This window comes from Pangasianodon hypophthalmus, chromosome 2 (genome assembly GCF_027358585.1).
Source record: "Pangasianodon hypophthalmus isolate fPanHyp1 chromosome 2, fPanHyp1.pri, whole genome shotgun sequence".
NCBI classification, from domain to species: domain Eukaryota; kingdom Metazoa; phylum Chordata; class Actinopteri; order Siluriformes; family Pangasiidae; genus Pangasianodon; species Pangasianodon hypophthalmus.
Window position 1 is genome coordinate 19059133 of NC_069711.1, and position 21760 is coordinate 19080892.

Consider the following 21760-nt stretch of genomic DNA (forward strand, 5'->3'; position numbering starts at 1 on the left):
TTTAGTACATTTCCACTGAGCGACGTTGCGTAACTTGTGCACAGGTGAGGTGTCTCGTGTCCAAAGTGAACTGGAGCAGCAGGTGTCCCAGGCTCTTCAGGAGAGACAGGCTCTGGAGCTGAAGCTAGCTCAGGCTGAGAGAAATGCTCAGAGAAGCCTCGCCGCTGTTCAACACACTAATCAGGAGCAACTGGAAGCTGAGCGCAAGGACAAGGTTCCACATATATATATGAAATAGAAGACCCATAATGCCACTGGATAATGCTACCTACTTTAGCTCCCATAAGCCATTATTAATACTATGCTTGGTCACATTTTACAAAACTCAAAAAATGTGCTGTGCCTTTCTATCATGTGCAAAGCTGTATCCCAATGTTGGCATATTTATATTGAGTGTTTGCTTTGTACAGACAAAGTGAAGCAGAATCTTTCCAGTCAGCAAGTTTGGTAAAAAATAAAAGTTGAACCATGAATAAATTTGTTTTAAACTTCTTTACCTCTTATAGTGGTGATTCATTCATCTCTAGAGTGATATTTCGCTGTTTAAATACTGATGGAAGTACAATTTTAAGGACTGACACTGCTTTGGGGGGCTATTTAATTTTTTTTCACTAGTCTTTGCTACCCTTAGAAACTACCAAAGTAGCAGACATTAGGAAAGGTGTCATTTTAAGCAGGTCTTCACAGATTGAAGTCGGCCAAGTAAATAAATACACAGTTCATGGTTGTAGCAGGATAAATAAAAAAAATGTCACATGCACTGACTTATCTACCTATCTCTGAAAACAAATTAAACCTACAGCTAGCAAGTGCTGAGTACAGGAATGTTTGCTAGCTGCCTCACTGTGTACCTTCTCTTCTTCTGTGACTGTAAGGACAAAGAACATTTGCCTATAAACTGTTTTCTGTTAAGTATAGACAGAAGCTTTGGTGGATTCCCATAATTCTTCTTCCAGGTCCCATGGTCCCAAGGGAAATAAAAAACGCTTTTAGCTGTGTGTGTAATCTCACAAATATACGGTATATTTTGTTTAACAACAAAGGTTGATAAACAGGCTGTGTTCCTGAGCACAGTTTCTAGTAGCTCATCAAATTCACAATCTTTTCATTCATGCGACCAGGATAACACTTTTCCGACAATGACAAACTGGAAACTGGCTTATGACCAGGTTTAACTCCTAGTGAGAAGTGCTGGCTGCACACTTCTATAACTATTTATGTAAAGCTTGTTGGGTGTTGTAGTTACTGAGCATGACTATAAGTGTAACAGCGACACAAAATCATAATGTCTAGCAAAAAAAATTGAGGCTGAGAAATGGAAGATTTTACTACACAATACTACATAACACGAATAACATATTAAACACTAGTTTTTTTATCTGGAAGCTTTTAAGATTGGATCAGGTACAGCACTTCTAAAGACCTCTAAACCAATTCTGACTGTACCTTTATCCTTTGTATCTGCCCTGCATCAGGAATGTATACGCCTGACCTTGACTGCACAGAAGGAGCAGGCTGAGGAGCAGCTGCGTGCGGAGTGTGAGGAACTACGTCTGCGCAATCGCAGAGACTTGCAGCAGCTGCAGGAGCAGCTGGCCAAACTGCAGCAGCACTGCACAGACAGCCTGTTACAGGCCGAGTGCCACAAACAACAGGTGTGTTAGTTTGTGTGTGTATTTGTGTGTATCTGTCAGCAGATACTTCTGATTTATTTAGTTTCCATCAGGATATATTTGGATTTGACTTGCTTATAATTACCATTATTTAAATTCAAGATAATCATGCTGCTGTTTTCGTTTTTCTCAGGCACTGTCTGAGAAAGAGGCAGAAAAAGCAGCTCTGGCCGAACGTATTCTCATCCTGCAGCAGGACCTGGAAGCTGGCACGTTGGAGGTGGAGCGCATGCACCGAGACTTCATAAGCAAACAGGAACAGGATAAGGTAAATGTAGAGCAAATATAGGCATCAATTTTATTTTGGCAGTAGGTTAACATGCCAAATTACTTTTTCTCTGTAGGACACAATGGCAGGTCTGCAGAGCGAGCTGCAGCAGCTTCGATCTCGTTTTGAGGAGTCTCTCAGTTCTCGAGAGATCTCAGAGAAGAGACTGAATGAGCAGATCAGAGAAGTGTCTCTGCACAGGCATGAGGCTCAGCAGGAGGTGAGACCAACGGTCCTGAATCAATCAGCAGATCGCTTCATTAATTCAATTATATTGTCCTTAGCATGGAAAAAAGGCTGCGTTGGCCAGGAAAGCAAATATTTTGTGTCTTGGGAGGCCGATTTATTTGCATTGGAAGGGGGGAACAGGCCCAGAAGGCAGCAAGAGGCCTGTGGGAGCCCAGTTTAGACCAATTAGGACCAGTACTGTGGAGAAGCGTTTACCACTGCACACTGTTGACGTTGGCTTTGCTAAGCTGCTGTTAAATACGCCTAGAATGCCACTGGTTGGTTTGGTAAACACCATTTATGTTTATGTGAATCAGCATGGCAATATGTCTAATTAGTCTAAAGTTAAAATCTTTCTGACCACAGAAGAAGAGGAGATTTCATCACAGTAGCTGTGGCAAGCTTGTTAACTCTGGTTACAGCCATAAACTAGGTGGTTTTCTTCTGTTTTAGTCTTCCTTCAAGTGTGTGTATGTGTATGTGTGTAATTTCTTTTGGCCCCGGTGGCCCCGTGCCTTTCTCTCCTTGTATTTGATTATTTTTACTGATCCTCCTCTGACTTGCCTGGTCAGATGTTGACTAAATGCCAGCAGTGAGAGAGTGTGTGGTGGTCGGGAGGGGAGAGAAAGGAGACGTAGCCTGCCATAGCAATGGATTTAGCCGTCTTCATAAATTCCCGTGTGTCAGAAAGTTTATTTTCTCCTCGCAAAGTACTAGCCATATTCACCCTGACCCCTTTAAGCTATTCCCTCCCCTTCAGTGTACTCTCTCTCTCTCTGTCTCTCTTTCTATCTCTCTCTCTCACACACACACACATTACACCATTCACCTCCCAAATCAATGAACTAAACACAGGCGGCCTGGGCCAGAATGGTACGGCATTGTTTTTCTCACATTAGGATTTATGAGCAGAAACCTTCTTGTGTGGCCCCGTTAACACAAATCCTCCCCAAAACACACACACGCACACACACACTCTAATTTTTGCTCACAAAGGGCTGATGTTTCCCATCATGCTGCTGAAATCGGCAGTGGTTGGAATGGTTGTCTTTCCTTTCACTATTCTTCTGTCTCACTCCTTCTCCTTCTCTCCTTTTTCTCTCATTTTCTTGTGTTTCTCATATTCTCTCTGTGGTTGAACTTTGGTTTCTGAGACACAGAAATATGCACCATAAAGCAATGAGCAGCTGCCAAACCATTACCAGAATGTAGGTCACGCATTTCAGGGATGAGGAGCCACAACCTGAGCGAGTCTAATGCAAGTTTAGACCAATTAGGACCAGTTGAGTTGCCTGGACTAAAACATTCATACATTCGTATGTCACACATTTCAGGGATGAGGAGCCACAACCTGAGCGAGTCTAATGCAAGAGTGTAACAGAGCCCATCTACACCTCTGATTTATTTCTCATACATTCTAAAACTATTTTCGATCTCATATTGCTTTGTGAATTGTAGTGAACCTGCTTGGAGGAGTGCGATGCTCACATGGATTAAGCACTGAATGGGACAGCACAGTGGAATTTTACTAATAGACTGTGTTTCCATTTCATTCAAACCATGGAAAGTGGAACAGAGCCGTCCTCACACACCCACCTCCTTATGCCACGTATGGAATACAGCTGTCAGGAATCTTCACCTTTACTATGAGCTATAATATAATCTGACATCAATAATCCTCATACGTGTACCAGATAACAGCTGATGAGAACATTATGGATTTAAATGCCTGTGAGAATAAGCAGCTTTATAACATTACAATATTACTTTGAATGTCATTTCTCTTCTCTTCTTTTGTCTTCTCTTCTCTTCTCTCATTTTCTTTTCTCCTCAGATGGAGCGATTGCGGAGGGAACTGGCTGAGGTGGAAGAAAGCCGAGATGCTGGAAGGAGGGAGCTGATTGAGGCTCATCGGCAGCTCCGTGAGTGTGTTCAGGAGAGAGACGCCCAGCGTAGAGAGAGTCTGGAGCTGAAGAGAGCTCTGGGAGATGAGAGCCGAGAGAGAGAGGCCATCCACGCCTCCAATCAGGAACTCCGGACTGCTGTCAAGAAAGCTGAGAGTGACAATAACAGGTTTAACATGCACCAATAACATGCTTGCATTCACATCAGCCTATACTGGTCCCATTCTACTAAGCTGGCATTTGCACTAAGAACACCAAAGTTGTGTCTATTAGGTAGCACTATTTTCATCCAATCTATTCTATTCACACATATATAGATGTACATACATAAGGAGGCGCAGCTCAAAACGTGACTTAATGTGGCCGCAAAATGCATTCAAAAAGATGTAGTTTATTTAACTGGGCCTGGGGCTGCGTGCCCTGTGTCAGTCACATATTGTGAATTAAAACCACTTTGTAATAGTTAAATCACAGAACCTGCAAAATGATTGGAATGTAGAGGAAATTCAAATTCAGTAATGAAGATAATGTATTAATAAATGAAGTTCTTTTTAAATAAATATGTTACACGTGTGAAGGGCATTAATACAGCTAATGTACAGAATCTTTGTATGAAAACTACAGAACTTGAAAAGTGTATAATTAAACTTTATGGTATTTTGTGTGTGATTGACAGCAGGTCTTGTCTAAATTTTTAAAAATTTTGCCACAAAACATTTGGCACACATCATCTAAATATATCACCTATTTATTGAGTTTGATTTCTTTTTTAGATGTGAGGCATTTGCTATATGAGTTCGTGACGTATGTGGTACCAGGGTGATGTATGTGGTACCAGGGTAGTATTAAAACACATACACAAAACACATATTTGTAGCATGATTGTATTTCAAGTTCTGTGGATAATTCTTTTCCAAGTTTAGTAGCCAGTTGCATTTTCACTAGTTATATACATATATATTTTTAAAAAAATACAAACAAACCAACATATGTCCAGTTGAGACCAAAGGTTTACACCTAGGCACACATTTCATGTTATGATACATTTCTTTTGGCAAGTCAATTAGGACAACTACATTGTTCACATTAGAAGTAATTCTAAAACAATCAATTAGAGAGTTTCAGTGGGGCAAAGGTTTACATACACCAAGTTGACTGTCTTTTTAAACAGTCTGGAAGATTCCAGAAATTGATGTAATCACTTTTAGAAGCTTCTGATTGGTTACAGTAATTGGGAGCACAAATGAGCCAGGGATGAATCCCTCCCAGGGATGAATGGACTTTGGTCCAAAAGGTTCAACTGAACCCCAAGACAACAACAAAGGAACTGGTGAAGGAGTTGGTGGCACCAGGTACCAAAGTATGTGAGGTAATGTATGGAGGAAAAAAGATGAGGCTTTTAATTCAAAGAACACCAAAATAACTGTGTGAAGCATGGGGGTGGCAGCATCATGCCGTGGGGTGTTTTGCTGGAAAAGGGATTGGTGTACTTCAGAAAATAGATGGCATCAAGAGGCAGGAGGATTATCTAGAAATACTGAAGCAACATCTCAAGACATCGTCCAAATATTTAAAACTTGGTCACAACTGGGTCTTCAAGCAGGACAATGATCCTAAGCATACTTTCAAAGTTGTAATAATATGGCTTAAAGACAGCAAAGTAAAAGTATTGAAGTATCCATCACAAAGCCCTGACCTGAATCCCATAGAAAATTTGTGTGTCAGAGCAAGGAGGTCCACAAACCTGACTGAGTTACACCAGTTCTGTCAGGAGGAATGAACAAATATTCCAGCCAAGTATTGTGTGAAACTTGTAGAAGGCTACAAGTGTTTGATTCAAGTTAAGCAATTAAAAGGCAATACCACCAGTTACTAACAAAGTGTATGTAAACTTTTTACCCACTGAAAATCTTATATATTATAAAAGCTGAAATAAATCTCTTAGCTATTATGTTGAAATGACCTTCTATGGAAATAAAGTAGATACCCTAATTGACTTAACACAGGAAATGTATGATAATATGAAATGAGTGGAGTTGTAAACCTTTGGCCTCAACTGTATTAATTATCAATCTGGGCTCCGACAATATAAAAGCATTTGTAGGGTGGGTGATTATTTTATATAGGCAGTATGCACACAATAAGTGTCATCACACATAATCACAGTGTTTTTGGTTGTCTAATGTAAAAGATCTTTGCTATCGTCCAAATTCTCTGTCCAGAACATTTCAAGTTCACTCAGATGTTCAGAAGGTTAAAGTTTTCTCAGACCAGCATGAAGATAATTATTATCAAACATCATCCTTAATCATTAACCACCATCAAGCGGTTGCAAATGATACGCTTTGTGTGCAGCCTCAAATCTTAACCTCATCCTGACCCACATGAACATTAATAGTTCAGTAGCCCCGAGTTGACATTAGATCTGACTGTCGATCTTAGCTTCTTATTTCCACTACTGCTCTGGTTTTCTGATTGATGCTTGTCACAGTTTTGACCATCAAAACATCATGTTGGGATTTAAATTACTTAGACTTAAGGCAGAGGCATGCAACAGAGACTGAAGTCTTAGGCATAGTAGGACTTCATTTACAAATACAGCATATAACAGCAATGCAGCTAAACTAAGGGCTGTGTTCAGTTGGAGGTGTAACTCAAAAATTCAAAGAAATTTGTCAACATTTACATGTGGAAACTTGATTTTCTTGCCAGTAAAATCTTGCATAAAAGCAAGAGATGATAAAAATATTGTTTAGACTAATAAGATAATAAGTGAATAAGAAGAAGGCAAAGACTCAAACATCAACATATAAATTGTATATATTGCAGTCTAATATGTTGCACATATATTAAGGCTGACTGTCAAGTATTGTAGTTGTGATGATTATATTAATTACTGTCTCACTCAGTCTGAAGAGATCTCTGGAGGAGAGAGAGCAGAGATTGTTGGTCCTAGAGGAGTGCAAGTCCTCCCTTCAGCAGGAGGCACTGAAACTGAGGTCCAGCCTGCGTGATCTGGAGAAATCGCACCTGCATGCCCGCCGAGAAATGCAAGAACTACGCCGAAAGGTCATTGCACCCTCTTACACTATATGGTCAAAAGTTTGTGGATACCTATCACACCCATACAGTATGTGGGCCTTCCTTAAACTTTTGCGAAAAGATTGGAAGCACACAATTGAGTAGGATGTTTTTGTATGCTGTAGCATTACAATTTTTTTTCACTGTTACTAAGAGGTCTAGTCCACTAATGTTTTAGTGTTCCCCTGTGCACAATGTTCCCCTGTGCACATGGTTTGCCAAGGTTGGTGTGGATGAACCTGAGTGTCCTACACAGATCCCTGACCTCAACCCCACTGAACACCTTTGGGATGAACTAGAACCCCAACTGTGCCCCAGGCCTCCTCACCCAACATCTGTGCCAGACATCACTAATGCTCTTGTGGCTGAATCGGCAAATCCCCACAGCCACAATCCAAAATCTAGTGGAAAGCCTTCACAGAAGAGTGGAGGTTATTATAACAGCAAAGGGGGACTAAATCTAGAATGGGATGTTCAAAAAGCACATATGGGCGTGATGGTCCATATATTGACTATACGGTCAGGTCCATAAGTATCTGGACAGTGACACAATTTTTGAAATTTTCCCTCTATGTACCACCACAATGGATTTGAAATGAAGCAATCAAGATGTGATTGAAGTGAAGACTTTTAGGTTTGCATCTTGAGGTAAACCATCTGTATTTACATTCATGAAGGTGTCTCATTATTGTAGACTTTGACAATGATATGCATACCTCCTCCAGAGTGTTCTTGACTGGTTTGTTTTCGTCCACTTTTTAGTTGTCTTCCGTGATCTTCCAGGCCTTTTGGTGTTGCTGAGCTCGCCAGTGCATTCCTTCTTTTTAAGAGTGTACCAGATTGTTGATTTGGCCACTCCTAAAGTTTCTGCTCTCTCTCTGCTAGGTCTCTTTTGGGGTTTTTTCAGTCTAATGATGGCCTCCTTCACTTGCATCAATACCTCTTTGGACCTTATATTGAGAGTTCCCATGAACAGCTACCAAATGTAAATTCAACACTTGGAATCAACTCCAGACCTTTTATCTCCTTAATTTGTCATGAAATAACAAGGAAACAGGCCACACCTGGCCATGAAACTGCTTATCAGTCAATTGTCCAATTGCTTCTGTGAAAATGGAGGGACTCTGTAAATAAAGGCTGTAATTCCTAAACGGTTAATGCAATATTTTTGTTAAGACCTTTGAATTAAAGCTGAAAGTTTACACTTCAATCATATCTTGATTGCTTAATTTCAAATCCGTTGTGGTGGTGTAGGCAAAATGACAAAACTTGTGTCATTGTCCAAATACTTATGGACCTGACTGTATATTGTATATCTAGCCAGTGAGGAGTCACTGAACTGGTATCAGTATATCTGATATCTCACTTAGATATTACCCAGTAGGAGCCTGCTTACCTGTGTGTGTGTGTGTGTGTGTGTGTGTGTGTGTGTGTGTGTGCTTGCATGCATACAGGTAAAGACTCTAGAGGCAGAGTGTACCCAGCGGAGTCAGGAGCTGAGTGAAGTTCAGGCTCGTCTATCTCAGGAGGAGCAGAAAGAGGAGGAGAGCAGGAGAGACAACTTTGCCCTCAAACAGAGAGTCTTGGAGAGTGATGCAGGAAGAGAGGCAGCACTGAAGGAGGTGAGACAGCCATTAACACAAACACACTCCACTCATTTAATTAGTAAAACTAGAAAATGCACACGTTATTTGTATATACGTACATGTGTGTTCATGGCAGATAGCAGGCCTGCAGCGGCGTGTGTCTGAGCTGGAGGAGGCGCAGCGTGTCGAGCAGGATGCCCAGCGTCAGCGTGAAATCAGCATTCAGCAGAGCCAGCAGTGCCAGCAGGAAAAGACTGCCCGTCTAGAGGCAGCTCTACAGGAGGAGCAGGTGCAGCTTAGAGAGCTGAATGTGGAGTTGAGCCTAGAGCAGGGGCGAGTGCAGGGTCTGGAGGAGCAGCTGGCAAAGACTGATGCTGCCCGCATTGATCTGGAGCGCAAGCTGAGCGGTCTGACATCTGCCCTTAGACGCACTCTGGGCATCGGGCGTGGGGCGAGCTCACCCACCCCGAGACTGAGAGGAAGGAACCCGTCACCATGGAGAGCTAACTCTCCTTTTAAAGGTTCAGCACAATTCAACACAAGTTCAATTAAAAATAGAAAATACAAAAGTTGGTGGTCTTTATGCAAACAAGCCAAACGATTTTGGTGCTTTCTTATAAGTTATAAGAAAATGTAAATAGTATAAACATTTTATTAGCTTTGTATGTGCATGCATGTGTGTGTAAGATTATGTTATCTATTTGTTTATGTTTGTGTTTAGGAGGTGATCATGTATCTAGCTCTTCTCCAACTCGATCTGTTGGAGAGGATGGAGAGCTGGATCTGGACTCTGTGCAAGCGGCACTGCGCAACTTCCAGCAGGAGCTCAGAGACACCCAGAGAGAGAGGGTAGGACACACACACACACACACACACACACACGGCAATTTAATACAACCATAAAATACCTCAGTACAGTGTAAGCAGTGTTTCCCATGCATAGGTGACTGGGAGGACAGGTATACTGAAGAGCAGTGAAATGAATTACGCCCTTTAAAAACTGCTTTTTATTTATTAATCTGTTCAACGGAAACAATATGTGCTTCCTACTCACTTTATGTGGACAAACTTGTCCATTTTTTACTTGAATTGGACTTAAATGTCTGCTTTTTACTGAATACAGACAAAAAAATTTCCTATGTACTAAAACGAGACTTCTCTTTCTTACTCTCTTTTTACCTTATCTAGGCAATAATGCATTCTTTGTATTGAAATTGGACTGAAATGCGTAGTTTATACTGAATGTAAGCTGAAATATGTATCACTTATAGGATGAGGCCCAGTCTCAGGTGCTGAATCTGAGCAGGCAACTGACAGATCTACAGGCTAATCAGGAGAAGAGCAATGCACGAATCCAGCAGATGAAGCGTACACTAAAAGAGCTGGAGCAGGGTATGCCCTCTGTCTTACAATACCACAGAACATCTAACCACAGAACATATTAAAACATTAAATTCATGTTGGTGTATCCTTGTAAATGCTACTGTGTGTGTGTGCGTGTGTGTGTGTGTGTAGGGAAACGTGATTTGGCAGAGCGTTTAGAGATGGCTCAGGCCTCACTTACAATACAGGAGAATGCAGTGCAGTGTGGAGACAGAGAGAGGAGGATCATGGGAGAGGAGCTGTCCAGGCTGAAGAGTAGCCTGCAATCAGCCGAGGCAGGAACCAGAGCTCTACAGGTATCACCATTCAATCACAAACAAATTCTGAATATTCTGAAGAGGATTAACAAGATGCTATAATCAAATGGACAGACTGGAATACACACTGGCTGTATTATAAAATATTTCAAAAATAAGTTTCTACCAATTTCTCACTTCATTCATCTTCTCTTGAACAACACGCCAACCTTTCACTTCAGTTAAGCATAAGGTAAAGATATTTAGCCATTTTACAAATGTCTGCGTTTTTTTCCATTCATGTATTCTGTGTAAGCACAGACAAAAGCCAGCCCTTAACTGCAACTTAATTGCAGCACCTTCTATACAATGAATATCAGTGTTCTGTCACAAGCATATGTTGCATATCAATGTATTAAGCAATCCCTCAAATGCTTTGAAGTCCACGTTCTGCACCAATATACTGTAATTTAACCACACCTACCTCTATCACTAAGCTGTTTGAATAAGATTGATATGTAATAAATAAGTTCATCTCTTTTTAAAACATGGTGTGTGTGCGTGTAGGAGAAGCTGGAGCGGGCCGAGGTGTCTGAGGCGAGTCTGGTTGAGGAGTGCAGGAAGCTGAAGGAGACCTGTAAGACCACGGAGGAACGAGCGTCCAGGTTTGAGATCAACCATCGTGCTCTAGAAGGGGAGCTGCAGCGCTCACGGCTCCACGCTGGAGAGCTGGAGACCGAGCGTGCCACCCTGCTGGAGAGAGTGACCAGTCTACGGAGGGAACTGGGGGAGAGCGAGCAGCACACGGCTCTGCTCAAGGTGAGTTGACATGCACATAATTTGGACACTAGGTGTGTATCAGTATAGGATAGATCAAGCAAAGATGTTATAAAAAGTCGTTGTGAAGGTCCATTAAAAAGATATTACAGTACGTTCTTTAAACAATAAATTTTATTATTTAATATTATACCACAGCAGTGTTGAATTATTGATTCTGAAAGTTGCAAAGTTAGTATTAATGCACTTGTTCTAATATGTTATGGTTTCTATAATAACAAAATACACAGGGAATAGAATACAAAACACATATAGTTGTTGATATGGTGAAATTTTATCAAGTCTCCAGTGTCAGCACTAAATAACAGTCAGATCTATAACATTAACAGTTAAATCTGGACTTTTTCCAGCATGGGAGAGCCATTGGGATGGGGGGGGTGTATGTATTTATGATACGCTGCATATTTTGTCGTTATTTACGTTAATTAACGTAAATGATTAACAGGAACTAACTTGTTTTGCAGATGTCCTACAACATTATATGGAATTATAACGTATCATTCTTTAATCTATAAAAATTTGAATTTTTGGAATAAAACACTTTGCGACATCCCTTTACTGGATCGCACATTACGTGTCTCTATCGTTGATTTTATATCATTATATGCCTAGTTATGATGTACAAGCTGCCTTCAGGGCACTGGCAACTCAGCAGCTAAGGTGTTAATTGCTCTAAGAGTCTGTTCAGATATTATATTCGCATCAGGAAAGTTCGTGGCCAATGTGTTTTGACTGAAACTCTCAGGTTCTCCTGGCCGTGTTACAGGTGGAGAGTGAGAGAGCAGCGACGGCTCTTGCCCGTGCTGAGCTTCAGGAGGCTCAGCTGCATGAGAGGCTGCAGAACCTGACAGCAGCACTGAGTGAGAGTAACAGCAGCAGAGGAGCTGCACAGGAGCAGGCCGCTCAGCTTCAGAGCACTCTCTCTGCCAGCGAGCATGATCGCAGGACACTACAGGTCAGTGGGCAAGAGGGAGAGTGGACTTTGTTAGACTTAATATGTTGGGATAAAATGCCCACACAGTATTAGTAAAAGTATGAAAATGCCCATGCTGATACATTATGAAGAATTTGCTTGTGCCCAGTAAGGAGAAATACCTTTGCTGGAAGAATGACCAGTCAGTAGATTCTCTGGAAACACTTCAGATTATGTTCCCTCAATTAATATTATTTATGGCATTAGGTTATATCATAGCACTGTTGAATTCTTGAATCTGATTAGTCTGATCGGTGTTGATTTATTTACTCTAACAGTAGCTCTGACAGTAGTTTGGCTGCAAGGCAAATCACAGGTTTAAATAAATGCTCTCATTCTACTATGTTTCTATAATATCAACTTACACCCTCAACTTCGCCCTGTAAAATCAAAATTAATAGCTCTATACAGCGTCTAACATGGCCGTGTCCTTAGCTAATGAACATGCTAATTCACTCTGGCTTGACCACACAGTCACAAAGGCTCTGATTGTGACTTGATGTAAAATGTATGCTATTAAATCTTAAATGAAGCCTTCAGATTGAATCAATCGTTTCACTCCCATGGCTACGGCTCCAGGTTAGTTGCTCCATCATTCCATAACATTTCCAGTTTTGAGGGCTTCTTTTCTTCGCATGAACCGTCAGCATGGTGGGATAACTGTGCTATAAACCACTGGAGCAGGGTCATTACTTCTCTCCCAGCATCTCTGGAGGGCTTTCAAGCATTCATTTGAAACAGAGTTTTAAAGATGCTGTGCAAACAAAAACACTGCGCTTGGTATAAATCTTCTCCAGTTTGCTTGTGACCTGTCAGACCATGCCAATAAAAAGGGAAAAAAAATGCTATCTATGTTTCTTAACACTCCTTAGCACTATTGAGATGGAGAAAAGGCATGATATAAATGCTGGGTTTGTATGGAAAGGTGAAAGGGAATGAGTTAGAGAGAATGGGAAAGAAAATGGCACAATATTTGTGTGAGTACAGGAGCAGCTGGACAAGGCTCGAGACACTCTTTTAGATGCTAAGAAACAGAACCACATCCTGAACGACAAGCTGCAGAACCTGCTGAGGACTCAGGATGACTCAGAGCTCAGAATCACAGAAATGGACAAACACATATGCAGCCTGCAGGAGGTAGCACAAATACATGCATACACACATTCACAATGAGAAACGCCCCTAAACAGCATTGTAGCTTCTCCATCACTTTCCATGTCCCCAGAATACTGTGCGATTCATAAATATGTAATGTCTTCCATAAAATCATTATTTACTTTACGACTTTACTGGCGATCTCAGGCTCTGCGGCAGCAGGAACAGGAGAAGCAGGAGGCCCAGGGTGGCTGTGCATTTCTGCGGAGGGAGAAAGGAGAGCTAGAGGAGCAGGTGAACACCCTACAGACCTCACTTCAGGGCCTGCAGGAGGACAAGACGCAGCTAGAGAAGGCTCTTACTCGCCTCGGCAAAGACAAATCCTCCCTTAAACGCACCCTTGAGAAGGTACATTGGCGGTTATAATCTTGAGCATGAAAGTGCAGTGTGTATACAATGGAGAGATACAATATATTGTAAATATAATTAAAATATAGAGTGTGTTTGTAATTTTATGTCTTTCAGTAAAGCATGTTAGCCATGTCCTTGATGACCCCTAGTCAGTTCATATTTTGTTTTATTCCATCATGTCAGCAGGCTTTCCTGCCTCACATCAATTGGGTTTCCGATCCTGTAGTATAAGCTGTTTCCTCCGTTGTGCCTGGTTGAAAAGTAGTTGTAGTGGTGATTTAGTTGGTGCATTTTTATTCTTAACCCTTTCAGACCTGCAGTACTGTGCACAAGTCTTAAGCACATGAAAAAAAAATGCTGTAAAACAAAGATGCCAGTAAAGAACAGTAAACAGCAATAAACTAAACAAAGACAATATTTGGGGTCACAACCCTTTGCTTTTTAAATGCATCAGGTTCATTTTGTGCAGTTTTTTAAGGAAATTGGCTGGAAATTTTAAAGAAATTTTAGGGAAATTGGCTCGAAAGATTTACTGAACATCTGCCACAGTTTCCTGGAGACTTTGTCACACATATGTTTTTCAGGTAAAACCCAACAGCCAGAATTGTGGGTTTTTTTGTCTGAAAAGTTGTCTGTTACGTAATATGTTACTTTCTTTAATGACATACAAACACTTTTCTGTAACATTTTATAGCCGTTTACAACCTTTCCTTTTTTTGCATACATTTCGCATTTTAACCATAACATCAACATTATATATCTGCTAATACTACGATGCTATTGAATGATGGATTCTGATAGGTCAGAAAATTTATTAGCATCTCTGACAGTTGTTCTGGCTACAAGGCAAATTACATGATTATATTAATGTGTTAATGCGTTATTGTTTCTATAGTAACAGCTAACACAGGGACTCGTACAGCCGACGCACCACATAAATGGATAAAAAAAACTTGTGTAATCTCTGATATGGTGAATTTTTCTGCGTCTCCACTGTCAGCACTTTATAATGGTCAGAGATAAATTTGTATGTTTTCTGAAATTCTTCAGGACAGAGTATTTTTCGTTTCTTGGTAACATGACAAGCTGCATTATTTGTCTTAATAACCTCAAGAGAGAAAAAAGACTGGTGAGGGAACAACTATTTATAACTGCATAAAAGAAGTGGTTGTAAAGTAAAAAAAAAACTTAACTATAACTATAAATATAACTAATAACTATAAATATTAAATATTGTGAAATTGTTTGATTAATAAAAAAATTAATTACTGACAAATTGCTATGGTATAAGAGGAATAAAACACTTCAGGACATGTTGTTATAAAAAGTTAATCCACTTTGGAGTGGTAACAGTAACTTGGGCCACATCAAGATCAAATGTTTCTCATGTTTCTCAACTACCATAGTTGATGTTAGTCCACAATCTCTGATCGGCTGTTATGCAACCTACCAGCAAACTATATAGAAAAATATCAATCCAACATGCAGCTGATTAAACCGTCTGCTTTTTCTCCATATCTATCCCTGGTCTTATGGGACTCAAACTACATATCTCTGAGTTATAGAGCTAAGAATCAACAATACTCTAAAAACAACAGCATGTAACTAGACATAAATCCTAAACATGAAATCTGTGTGTTGTGTGTTTCTATGTGTGGGCATGTGTATGGATCAGGTGGAGCAGGAGCGACGGAGGCGGGAAGAGCAGGCACTGTGCGTTGGTCATCAGAAGGAGCAGCTGGAGCAGACAGTATGCAGTCTGGAACGGGAACTGAGTGATATGCAAGCAGAAACTAACACGCTAAAGGTTAGAGAGGAAAAGAGGCAGAGGCAAAGATAAAACATGAGTGAGAGAAAGACAGATAGGTATAGAGCGAGTGAAAAAGAGAGATAAATTCAAATACTTGTGGATAAATTAGTGGATAAATCAGTATCCAGTCACCTGAACCTCCGTTCCACTGAAACCCAAGATGTGAGAAATACACTCCATCAAAATTCCATTTCCACTCTAAGCATCTTTTACTGGTTAGCCTCCAGTTCCCTTTAGCGAAGTGACAGTGTGTGTGTGTGTGTGTATGTATGTGTGTGTGTGTGTGTGTGTGTGTGTGTGTGTTTAGTCCCAGCTTTCCCATATGGAGCAGGCTCATGCGCAGCGCCTCCTGGAGGTAACAACTCGCCACAGACAGGAACTAGAGCTGGAGACAGGCCGTCTGCGTGGTGCCCAGCAGCAGGCAGAGCGGGCACTGGAAGCTCGAGAGAAAGCCCACCGCCAGAGAGTCCGTTGCCTTGAGGAACAGGTGGGTACAGGTGAAGGGTCAAAAGTCAATGGACACAGCTATTGAGCTCAGGACCAGGAGACTAAGGTATGAAGCTCAAGGGACAGAAGACAAGCGGGAAGTGGTAGCTCAGTGGTTAAGCTGTTGGACTCCTGATCGGAAGATTGAGAGTTCAAATCCCAGCACCACCAGGCTGCCACTGTGGGCCCTTGAGCAAGGCCCTTAGCCCTCAACTGCTCAGTTGTATAAATGAGATAATTGTAAGTCGCTCTGGATAAGGGCGTCTGCCAAATGCCATAAATGTAAATGTAAGACAAGGTTATAGAGATCATTAATCAGATGACAATGGCCATAACTCTAGATAATTAGAGCCTATATATTATTATTAGAGCCCTAATAATGACACATAATCCATAAGAGGACCATACTAATTAAGTCACTATTATCACTTGTTAGGTATTAAGGGCCATATTCAGAGTTTTACATTTATGGCATTTGGCAGATGCCTTTATCCAGAGTGACTTACAGAAGTGCTCTGAAGTCTCTATCAATAAATACATCCTGATACTGGTTCACTAGGTCACGGACAGAGTTGGTGACTTAAGTTCCAAAGTCATGTCAGTATTTCATGGGGAAAGTTCCCCGTATGCAGTGTTGGTTTATGCAGGCACTTAAGTGTATTTTCTAAGTGGCCCATTCAGATTATTAAAATTGCCTCAGAGATGTTTCTTACGTAATAGCTTTGGAGACTGGGTTTTTCAATAGCATCTATACTGCTGCCTTTAAAACAAACACTTACCTTTAAGCCAGAAAAAAATCATGTATAGAAAATGAACACTGAAGTTAAATTTGTCTTAATGTAACAACATGGCTATCTATTGATATCTACTATCAGAAAAAATATATATATAAAAATATAAGTAGTGCTGGACTTAACACTGCTGCTTGCTCGAGCTGATATGGGCAAAAAAAAAAATCTGAATCAAGCATAACTGAGACACAGTTCTGTTTTTAGCAAATTCTGTCCAAGTAGTGTGTAAATTTGTCGATATGTCTGAATGCTAAAGGAAGCAGATATTCAGATAGCTTTTGACAGGAAATCTTCTCAAACAGCTGAAAGCTGCCTTTTTCAGTTCTGAATAATAAATTCTTCTGTATCAAATAGAAGAAATTGGTATTTCACTAAGTACAGTGTGTAGTGATGATCCTGCTCTAACACACTAAGCCCACTCCCTAGGAGTTTGCTAATAAGCTAATGAGTTCAGTCCGATTTTTAATATCAGTAGAAATTCTTAAAATAATCCAAACCAACAAAAAAAATTGGGGGGCTGAATTGGAGAATAATGGTCATGCTGTAAGCAAATGTAGTGTGTGTGTGTGTGTGCGTGTGTGTTTGTGTGTAAATCAGGTATCCACACTAAAGGAGCAGCTGGAACAGGAGATGCGCAGGAGACAGACCTACATGAGCCAAATGCTGAAGCCCGGGTCCTAAACATGTGTGTGTGAGATTTGGCCTGCTGTATCTGAATTCTAAGGCCATGGAATGGAGCGAAGCCCATGTGTCATCACACACTCCCTCTGCCGTCTCTCATTATGGAGCTGGGCCAACATGGCTCGCAGTGGCTACTCAGACGGATGTCCACATAATAAGCGGTTTTAACGGACGCACGCGAACACACACCCCCACACCCCCACACTCTTACTCAAAGAACAAGAAATCACTCGCAGGACTGTTGGACTACATGAGCACAAATCCCCACAGTAATCCTGATTGACACCGTAAAAAAACCCAACAACAACAAACAAAGAGATCACTGTTTCCCCAAAATGCTCAGCAAGTGCCAAATTGTTTTAAGGATTTGCTCGGCATGCGGCTGAGGCGTGTGTTAGTGTGCTCTGTGTGTCCCTGTTGGCCTGATGATGATTGCTACAATGTGAGGATGGCAACCGCTAGGTTACCTCTTACACACACACACACACACACACATTGTTCTTACTATCCTTATGAGGACCTTCCACTGACAATTATTAATGTCTACACCTAAATCTAACCCTAACCTTAACCTCAGTAAACAAAAATAAACATTTTTTCTGTTTTTTTTTTTTAAATATAAGCTGCATTTTGTTTGTAAAAAACAAAACAAAAAAAAAAACAGTTTTGGGCATGGGCACCAGTCAAATGACCCCAAAAGGTCAAAATTGTCATATATTCCTATCTTTGTGGGGACATTTAGTTTCCACCAAGATATAAACGCATACAAACACACAAAAACACACACACAAACACACACTCAAAAAAAATATTGTGCACTTTTATGGACTTTGTCGTGCGTCACTTATTTAATAAGTTTATTACATGTAACGACATCAAGCTTAATGATAATGAGATCCAATGGTTTTCATCTGTCAATGTTTAGGTCACCTTTGAGGTCAGAATCAAAGCGTAGCATTCATGACTACCTAGTGAAGCCATTTAGATTTTTTTGATCATATTTAATGTTAATCATTTTAATGACTTAATGTCAGTTGATTTAATATCATGATGATTTCAGCACTGTGTTAATCCTCAAACATGCTTGCTGATCTTTTGTGAACAATTAAGAAAAATTTGCGTGTGTTTTTGTTTTTTTCCAGTTCCACTCCATGAAATGATTTTTTATGAGCCAATAAACCCACAATGAGTGATGAAACAATGATCAGATTGATGTGTGGAGTTTGTGGAGTTGCTATATTTGCGTTGGCTTTGCCATGTGAATAATTACACTGACTTGTTTTGATGTGTGTGCTCAAGTTAAAAACTGCCTCAGAAGTTCCTTTGTGACAGTTTGGCTCCAGGTTTTGATTAGTATTACTAATAGCCCACTTTGTAAAAAGATCTTTTTTTCTCTTTTCTCTTCCTCGGAGACGACCATGGTCCTCAGAGTCTACTGCCAAAAGAGTCTTAGCACAAAAGCCTTCATATACAGATTATTGCCTGATAGTGTCTGTATTGCAGCCAGCCAAACCTTGCCGTGCTTTTGTTTAAACACAGTTATTTCATACGCCTTTGAAATTAGACATCTCACGCACTGTATGATGAATTCACTTGGGAAATTGATTTTCAGGAACAGAAAAAAGAAGACTACAGTAATCCAAACCAGAGGGACTTCGCATACATTGCTTGCTTTGAACTGGCATCTCATGCAAGGCCTACATAAGAGCCACTGAGTTCACTTGACATGATTGGCATTCTAGTGTTGCTCTTATATTGCTGAAGTGTCTGTTGCTCTGAAATGTGTGTAGCATTTGTATGTGTGTGTGTGTGTGTGTAGGCAGGCAGTGGAGTCAGCATGCTTTCCACAGCACGAGCAAGCCCAAATGTCCTGTCAGTGTCTCTATTGCACGCCTTTGATTATCATAGCCCTACCCACTCCTTATCCAGTTACCAGCCCCCTCTCTCTGATTGGCTGTGTGCTCCTAATTATGCGAGGTAGTGAATCCCCAGGGGGGTGGGGCCCGTCCTGAAAGAACTCCTTTGGCAGGCAGAATAGAGGTTTTATTGAGGATATTTCTAAGCTAACCATCAGGGACCAAATTGCTGGATTGTAAAAAAAAAAAAAAAAAAAAATCCAAATCATTTCGCTGCCTCTCTCTCTCTCTCTTTCTCTCTCTCTCTCTTTCTCTCACACACACACTCTCTCTCTTACTCTCTCTACTTTCACTCCCTCACTCAGTCGGTTCACTTCAGTGAGCAGCAACGGAGCACAGCAGCTCTCCAGCACCCAGCAGCACACAGAATGCAAGGAATCTGCCTCTCTTTAGTAAAGCAGAAGCTCCAGTAAGAGCAGCAGGAGCAGCTTGGAAAAGAAGAAACAGAAGTGAAAAGAGGACAGAGTGAAGAGAGGAAACTAAAAAAAGAGGAAGAATTTTAGGAGCTGGAGAGTCCAGCTGTGTCCTGTTTGCCCCATTTAGGGTGCTTAGGGTCTCAGTGCTGTGTGAGTGATGGGGCGGCTGAGGCAGCTGCTGCTATGCCTGTGCACGCTGCTGTGGCTCAGCATGCCAAGCGGCGTGATGCCAGCTGTCCCCCTTGAGGACTTTTACCCATTTGGACACGAACAGGGTGACTCTCAGACCATCACACAGGATGATGGAGGATCTGGACTGGTGGAGATCTCAGTGGCATTCCCTTTCTTTGGAGATCGGCACACTGGGCTCTATGTGAGTTTTGGAATGTGTGTGTGTGTGTGTATGTGTGTGAGAGAGAGAGAGAGAGTAAGAGTGAGTCAAGCCAGAGAATCGGCTCTTTCACTCAGCAGGTTTATTGGTGTGTGTGTGTGTATGTGTGTGTCAGAGAGGGATCAGGCTTGGATGCTTGGACATGTGCATGAGCTTTGCATGTCACACACTTGGACAGCATACTGTATAGTCATATCAATTGTTAGAATGAGATATAAAGGATGCTTTTGATCAGACTGTCACTCACACACACACACACACACACACACTCCTCTAAATCAGTGCCACCTGCGGAATCCCCCAAATCTATCTCCCCAAAATACTACTCAGATCTCCCTTGATCTGCCCTTCCTCTGTCCCCTAGTGCCTTGCCAGAACTGACCGAGGCGCCATGGCAACAATGGGCAGTGATTGAGGTCCCGTTTCTCTAAGAAAAGATGAGTGAAGTCACAACCCCAAAGCAGTGCGCCTGTGACACGGCAGACATGCCACTACACAGCCGTGTCCCTAACCAGCAGATGCCATTCAAACAACTGTGTGTTCATGATGTTAATATTGTATTTCTGCCTTGATCCAGCTCAGAATAATGAAGTCAGATGGATTTGTGTCTTGGCAAGTACAGCTGAAATAGCCCAGAGTTCTCAGTGTGTGTGTTTGTGTGTGTTTGTGTGTGTGAGTGAAAGCAAGTGCGAGAAAGTGAGCGAGTCAGAAGCACGCCAGTTCGCATGTGGAGTCACGTGTGTTTGTGTGTGTGGAGTGGCATCTCGCATATCACAGAGCAATGTAAATATTAATGTGTGCTAGAGACAAGATAAGACACGCTGCAGATAGCGGTGCAGATCTAAGATTAGATTAGCCATGCGCTTCGAGCCTGAGGTGGAGCTTCTGAGGCTTCTTGCTCGGCATGCCGCGGTGCATCAAGTACAAACTCAGGAGGTGACTGCAGGTCAACTGTAACCCAATCTCACAAGTCACAAAGGCAACGATGTGTGTGACGAGTGCTTAAGACAGCACTAACGATGTCTTTAACACAGCTGTTTGAAGTGAGTGAATTATTCTTCAGCTTTATTGCATGTCCAACATGTGTTTGTGTTTAACACAACGCAGCCACTTCAAGCAGGTGAGATTTCACAAGAGCTACAGAGACTAATGCTGAAAAAGCTTTGGGGTATGGAAAAAGAAAAGGATTTGATTTGAGGTGGCACTTTCGAGTCTCGTTTTGATGTCAGAGCATCCCTAAAGCTAAAGGAGAAATCCAGAGCTGACTGCTCTTCCCAAAACCTCTGACATCCCTTCTCTCTTTCTTCTTCCTCTTCTACTCCTCCCTCTTCTGTTTATCCTTCTCTTCTCCTTCTTAATGTTCTTTACTTTCTGTTTTATTCTTTTCTTCTTCTTTTTCTTCTTCTACTGTTCTTCTTTTCCTTCTTGTCTTCTTCTTCTTCTTCTCTCCTCCTCCACATTCTCCTACTTCTTTTTCTACTTAATATTCTCTTTTTCTCCTTGATATTGTTCTCTTTCTTTTCTTCTCATTCTCTTCTTCTTTTCCTCCTCCTTCTCCTCCTCCTTCTTCTTCTCATCCTCCACCTCCACCTCC

The 21760-nt window shown here is 41.3% G+C and overlaps 2 protein-coding genes across 3 annotated transcripts in view; both read left to right on the top strand.

Moving 5' to 3' along the window:
- The window catches only part of crocc2 (ciliary rootlet coiled-coil, rootletin family member 2), a 55479-nt gene extending 36832 nt beyond the window's left edge, over nt 1-18647 (top strand). The window contains exons 20-37 of the mRNA XM_026922789.3: nt 45-214; nt 1476-1655; nt 1807-1941; nt 2018-2161; nt 4004-4242; nt 6983-7142; nt 8609-8776; nt 8877-9261; nt 9462-9589; nt 10012-10132; nt 10256-10419; nt 10927-11178; nt 11963-12151; nt 13157-13306; nt 13472-13672; nt 15351-15482; nt 15793-15972; nt 17360-18647. Of these exons, the coding sequence (XP_026778590.3) occupies nt 45-214; nt 1476-1655; nt 1807-1941; nt 2018-2161; nt 4004-4242; nt 6983-7142; nt 8609-8776; nt 8877-9261; nt 9462-9589; nt 10012-10132; nt 10256-10419; nt 10927-11178; nt 11963-12151; nt 13157-13306; nt 13472-13672; nt 15351-15482; nt 15793-15972; nt 17360-17443 (3182 nt within the window). The 3' untranslated portion in view covers nt 17444-18647. The remainder of the gene's footprint in view (nt 1-44; nt 215-1475; nt 1656-1806; nt 1942-2017; nt 2162-4003; nt 4243-6982; nt 7143-8608; nt 8777-8876; nt 9262-9461; nt 9590-10011; nt 10133-10255; nt 10420-10926; nt 11179-11962; nt 12152-13156; nt 13307-13471; nt 13673-15350; nt 15483-15792; nt 15973-17359) is intronic.
- An 891-nt stretch (nt 18648-19538) lies between these two features.
- Nucleotides 19539-21760, top strand: part of sned1 (sushi, nidogen and EGF-like domains 1) — a 42240-nt gene continuing 40018 nt past the window's right edge. The window contains exon 1 of one of the 2 annotated variants that reach the window (XR_008301358.1): nt 19539-20148. Coding sequence is in view for 1 of the 2 variants with exons in the window: in XM_026925815.3 (XP_026781616.2) it covers nt 19933-20148 (216 nt within the window). In the remaining variant the exon portion in view is untranslated. The remainder of the gene's footprint in view (nt 20149-21760) is intronic. The other variant, XM_026925815.3, reaches the window with a different exon arrangement.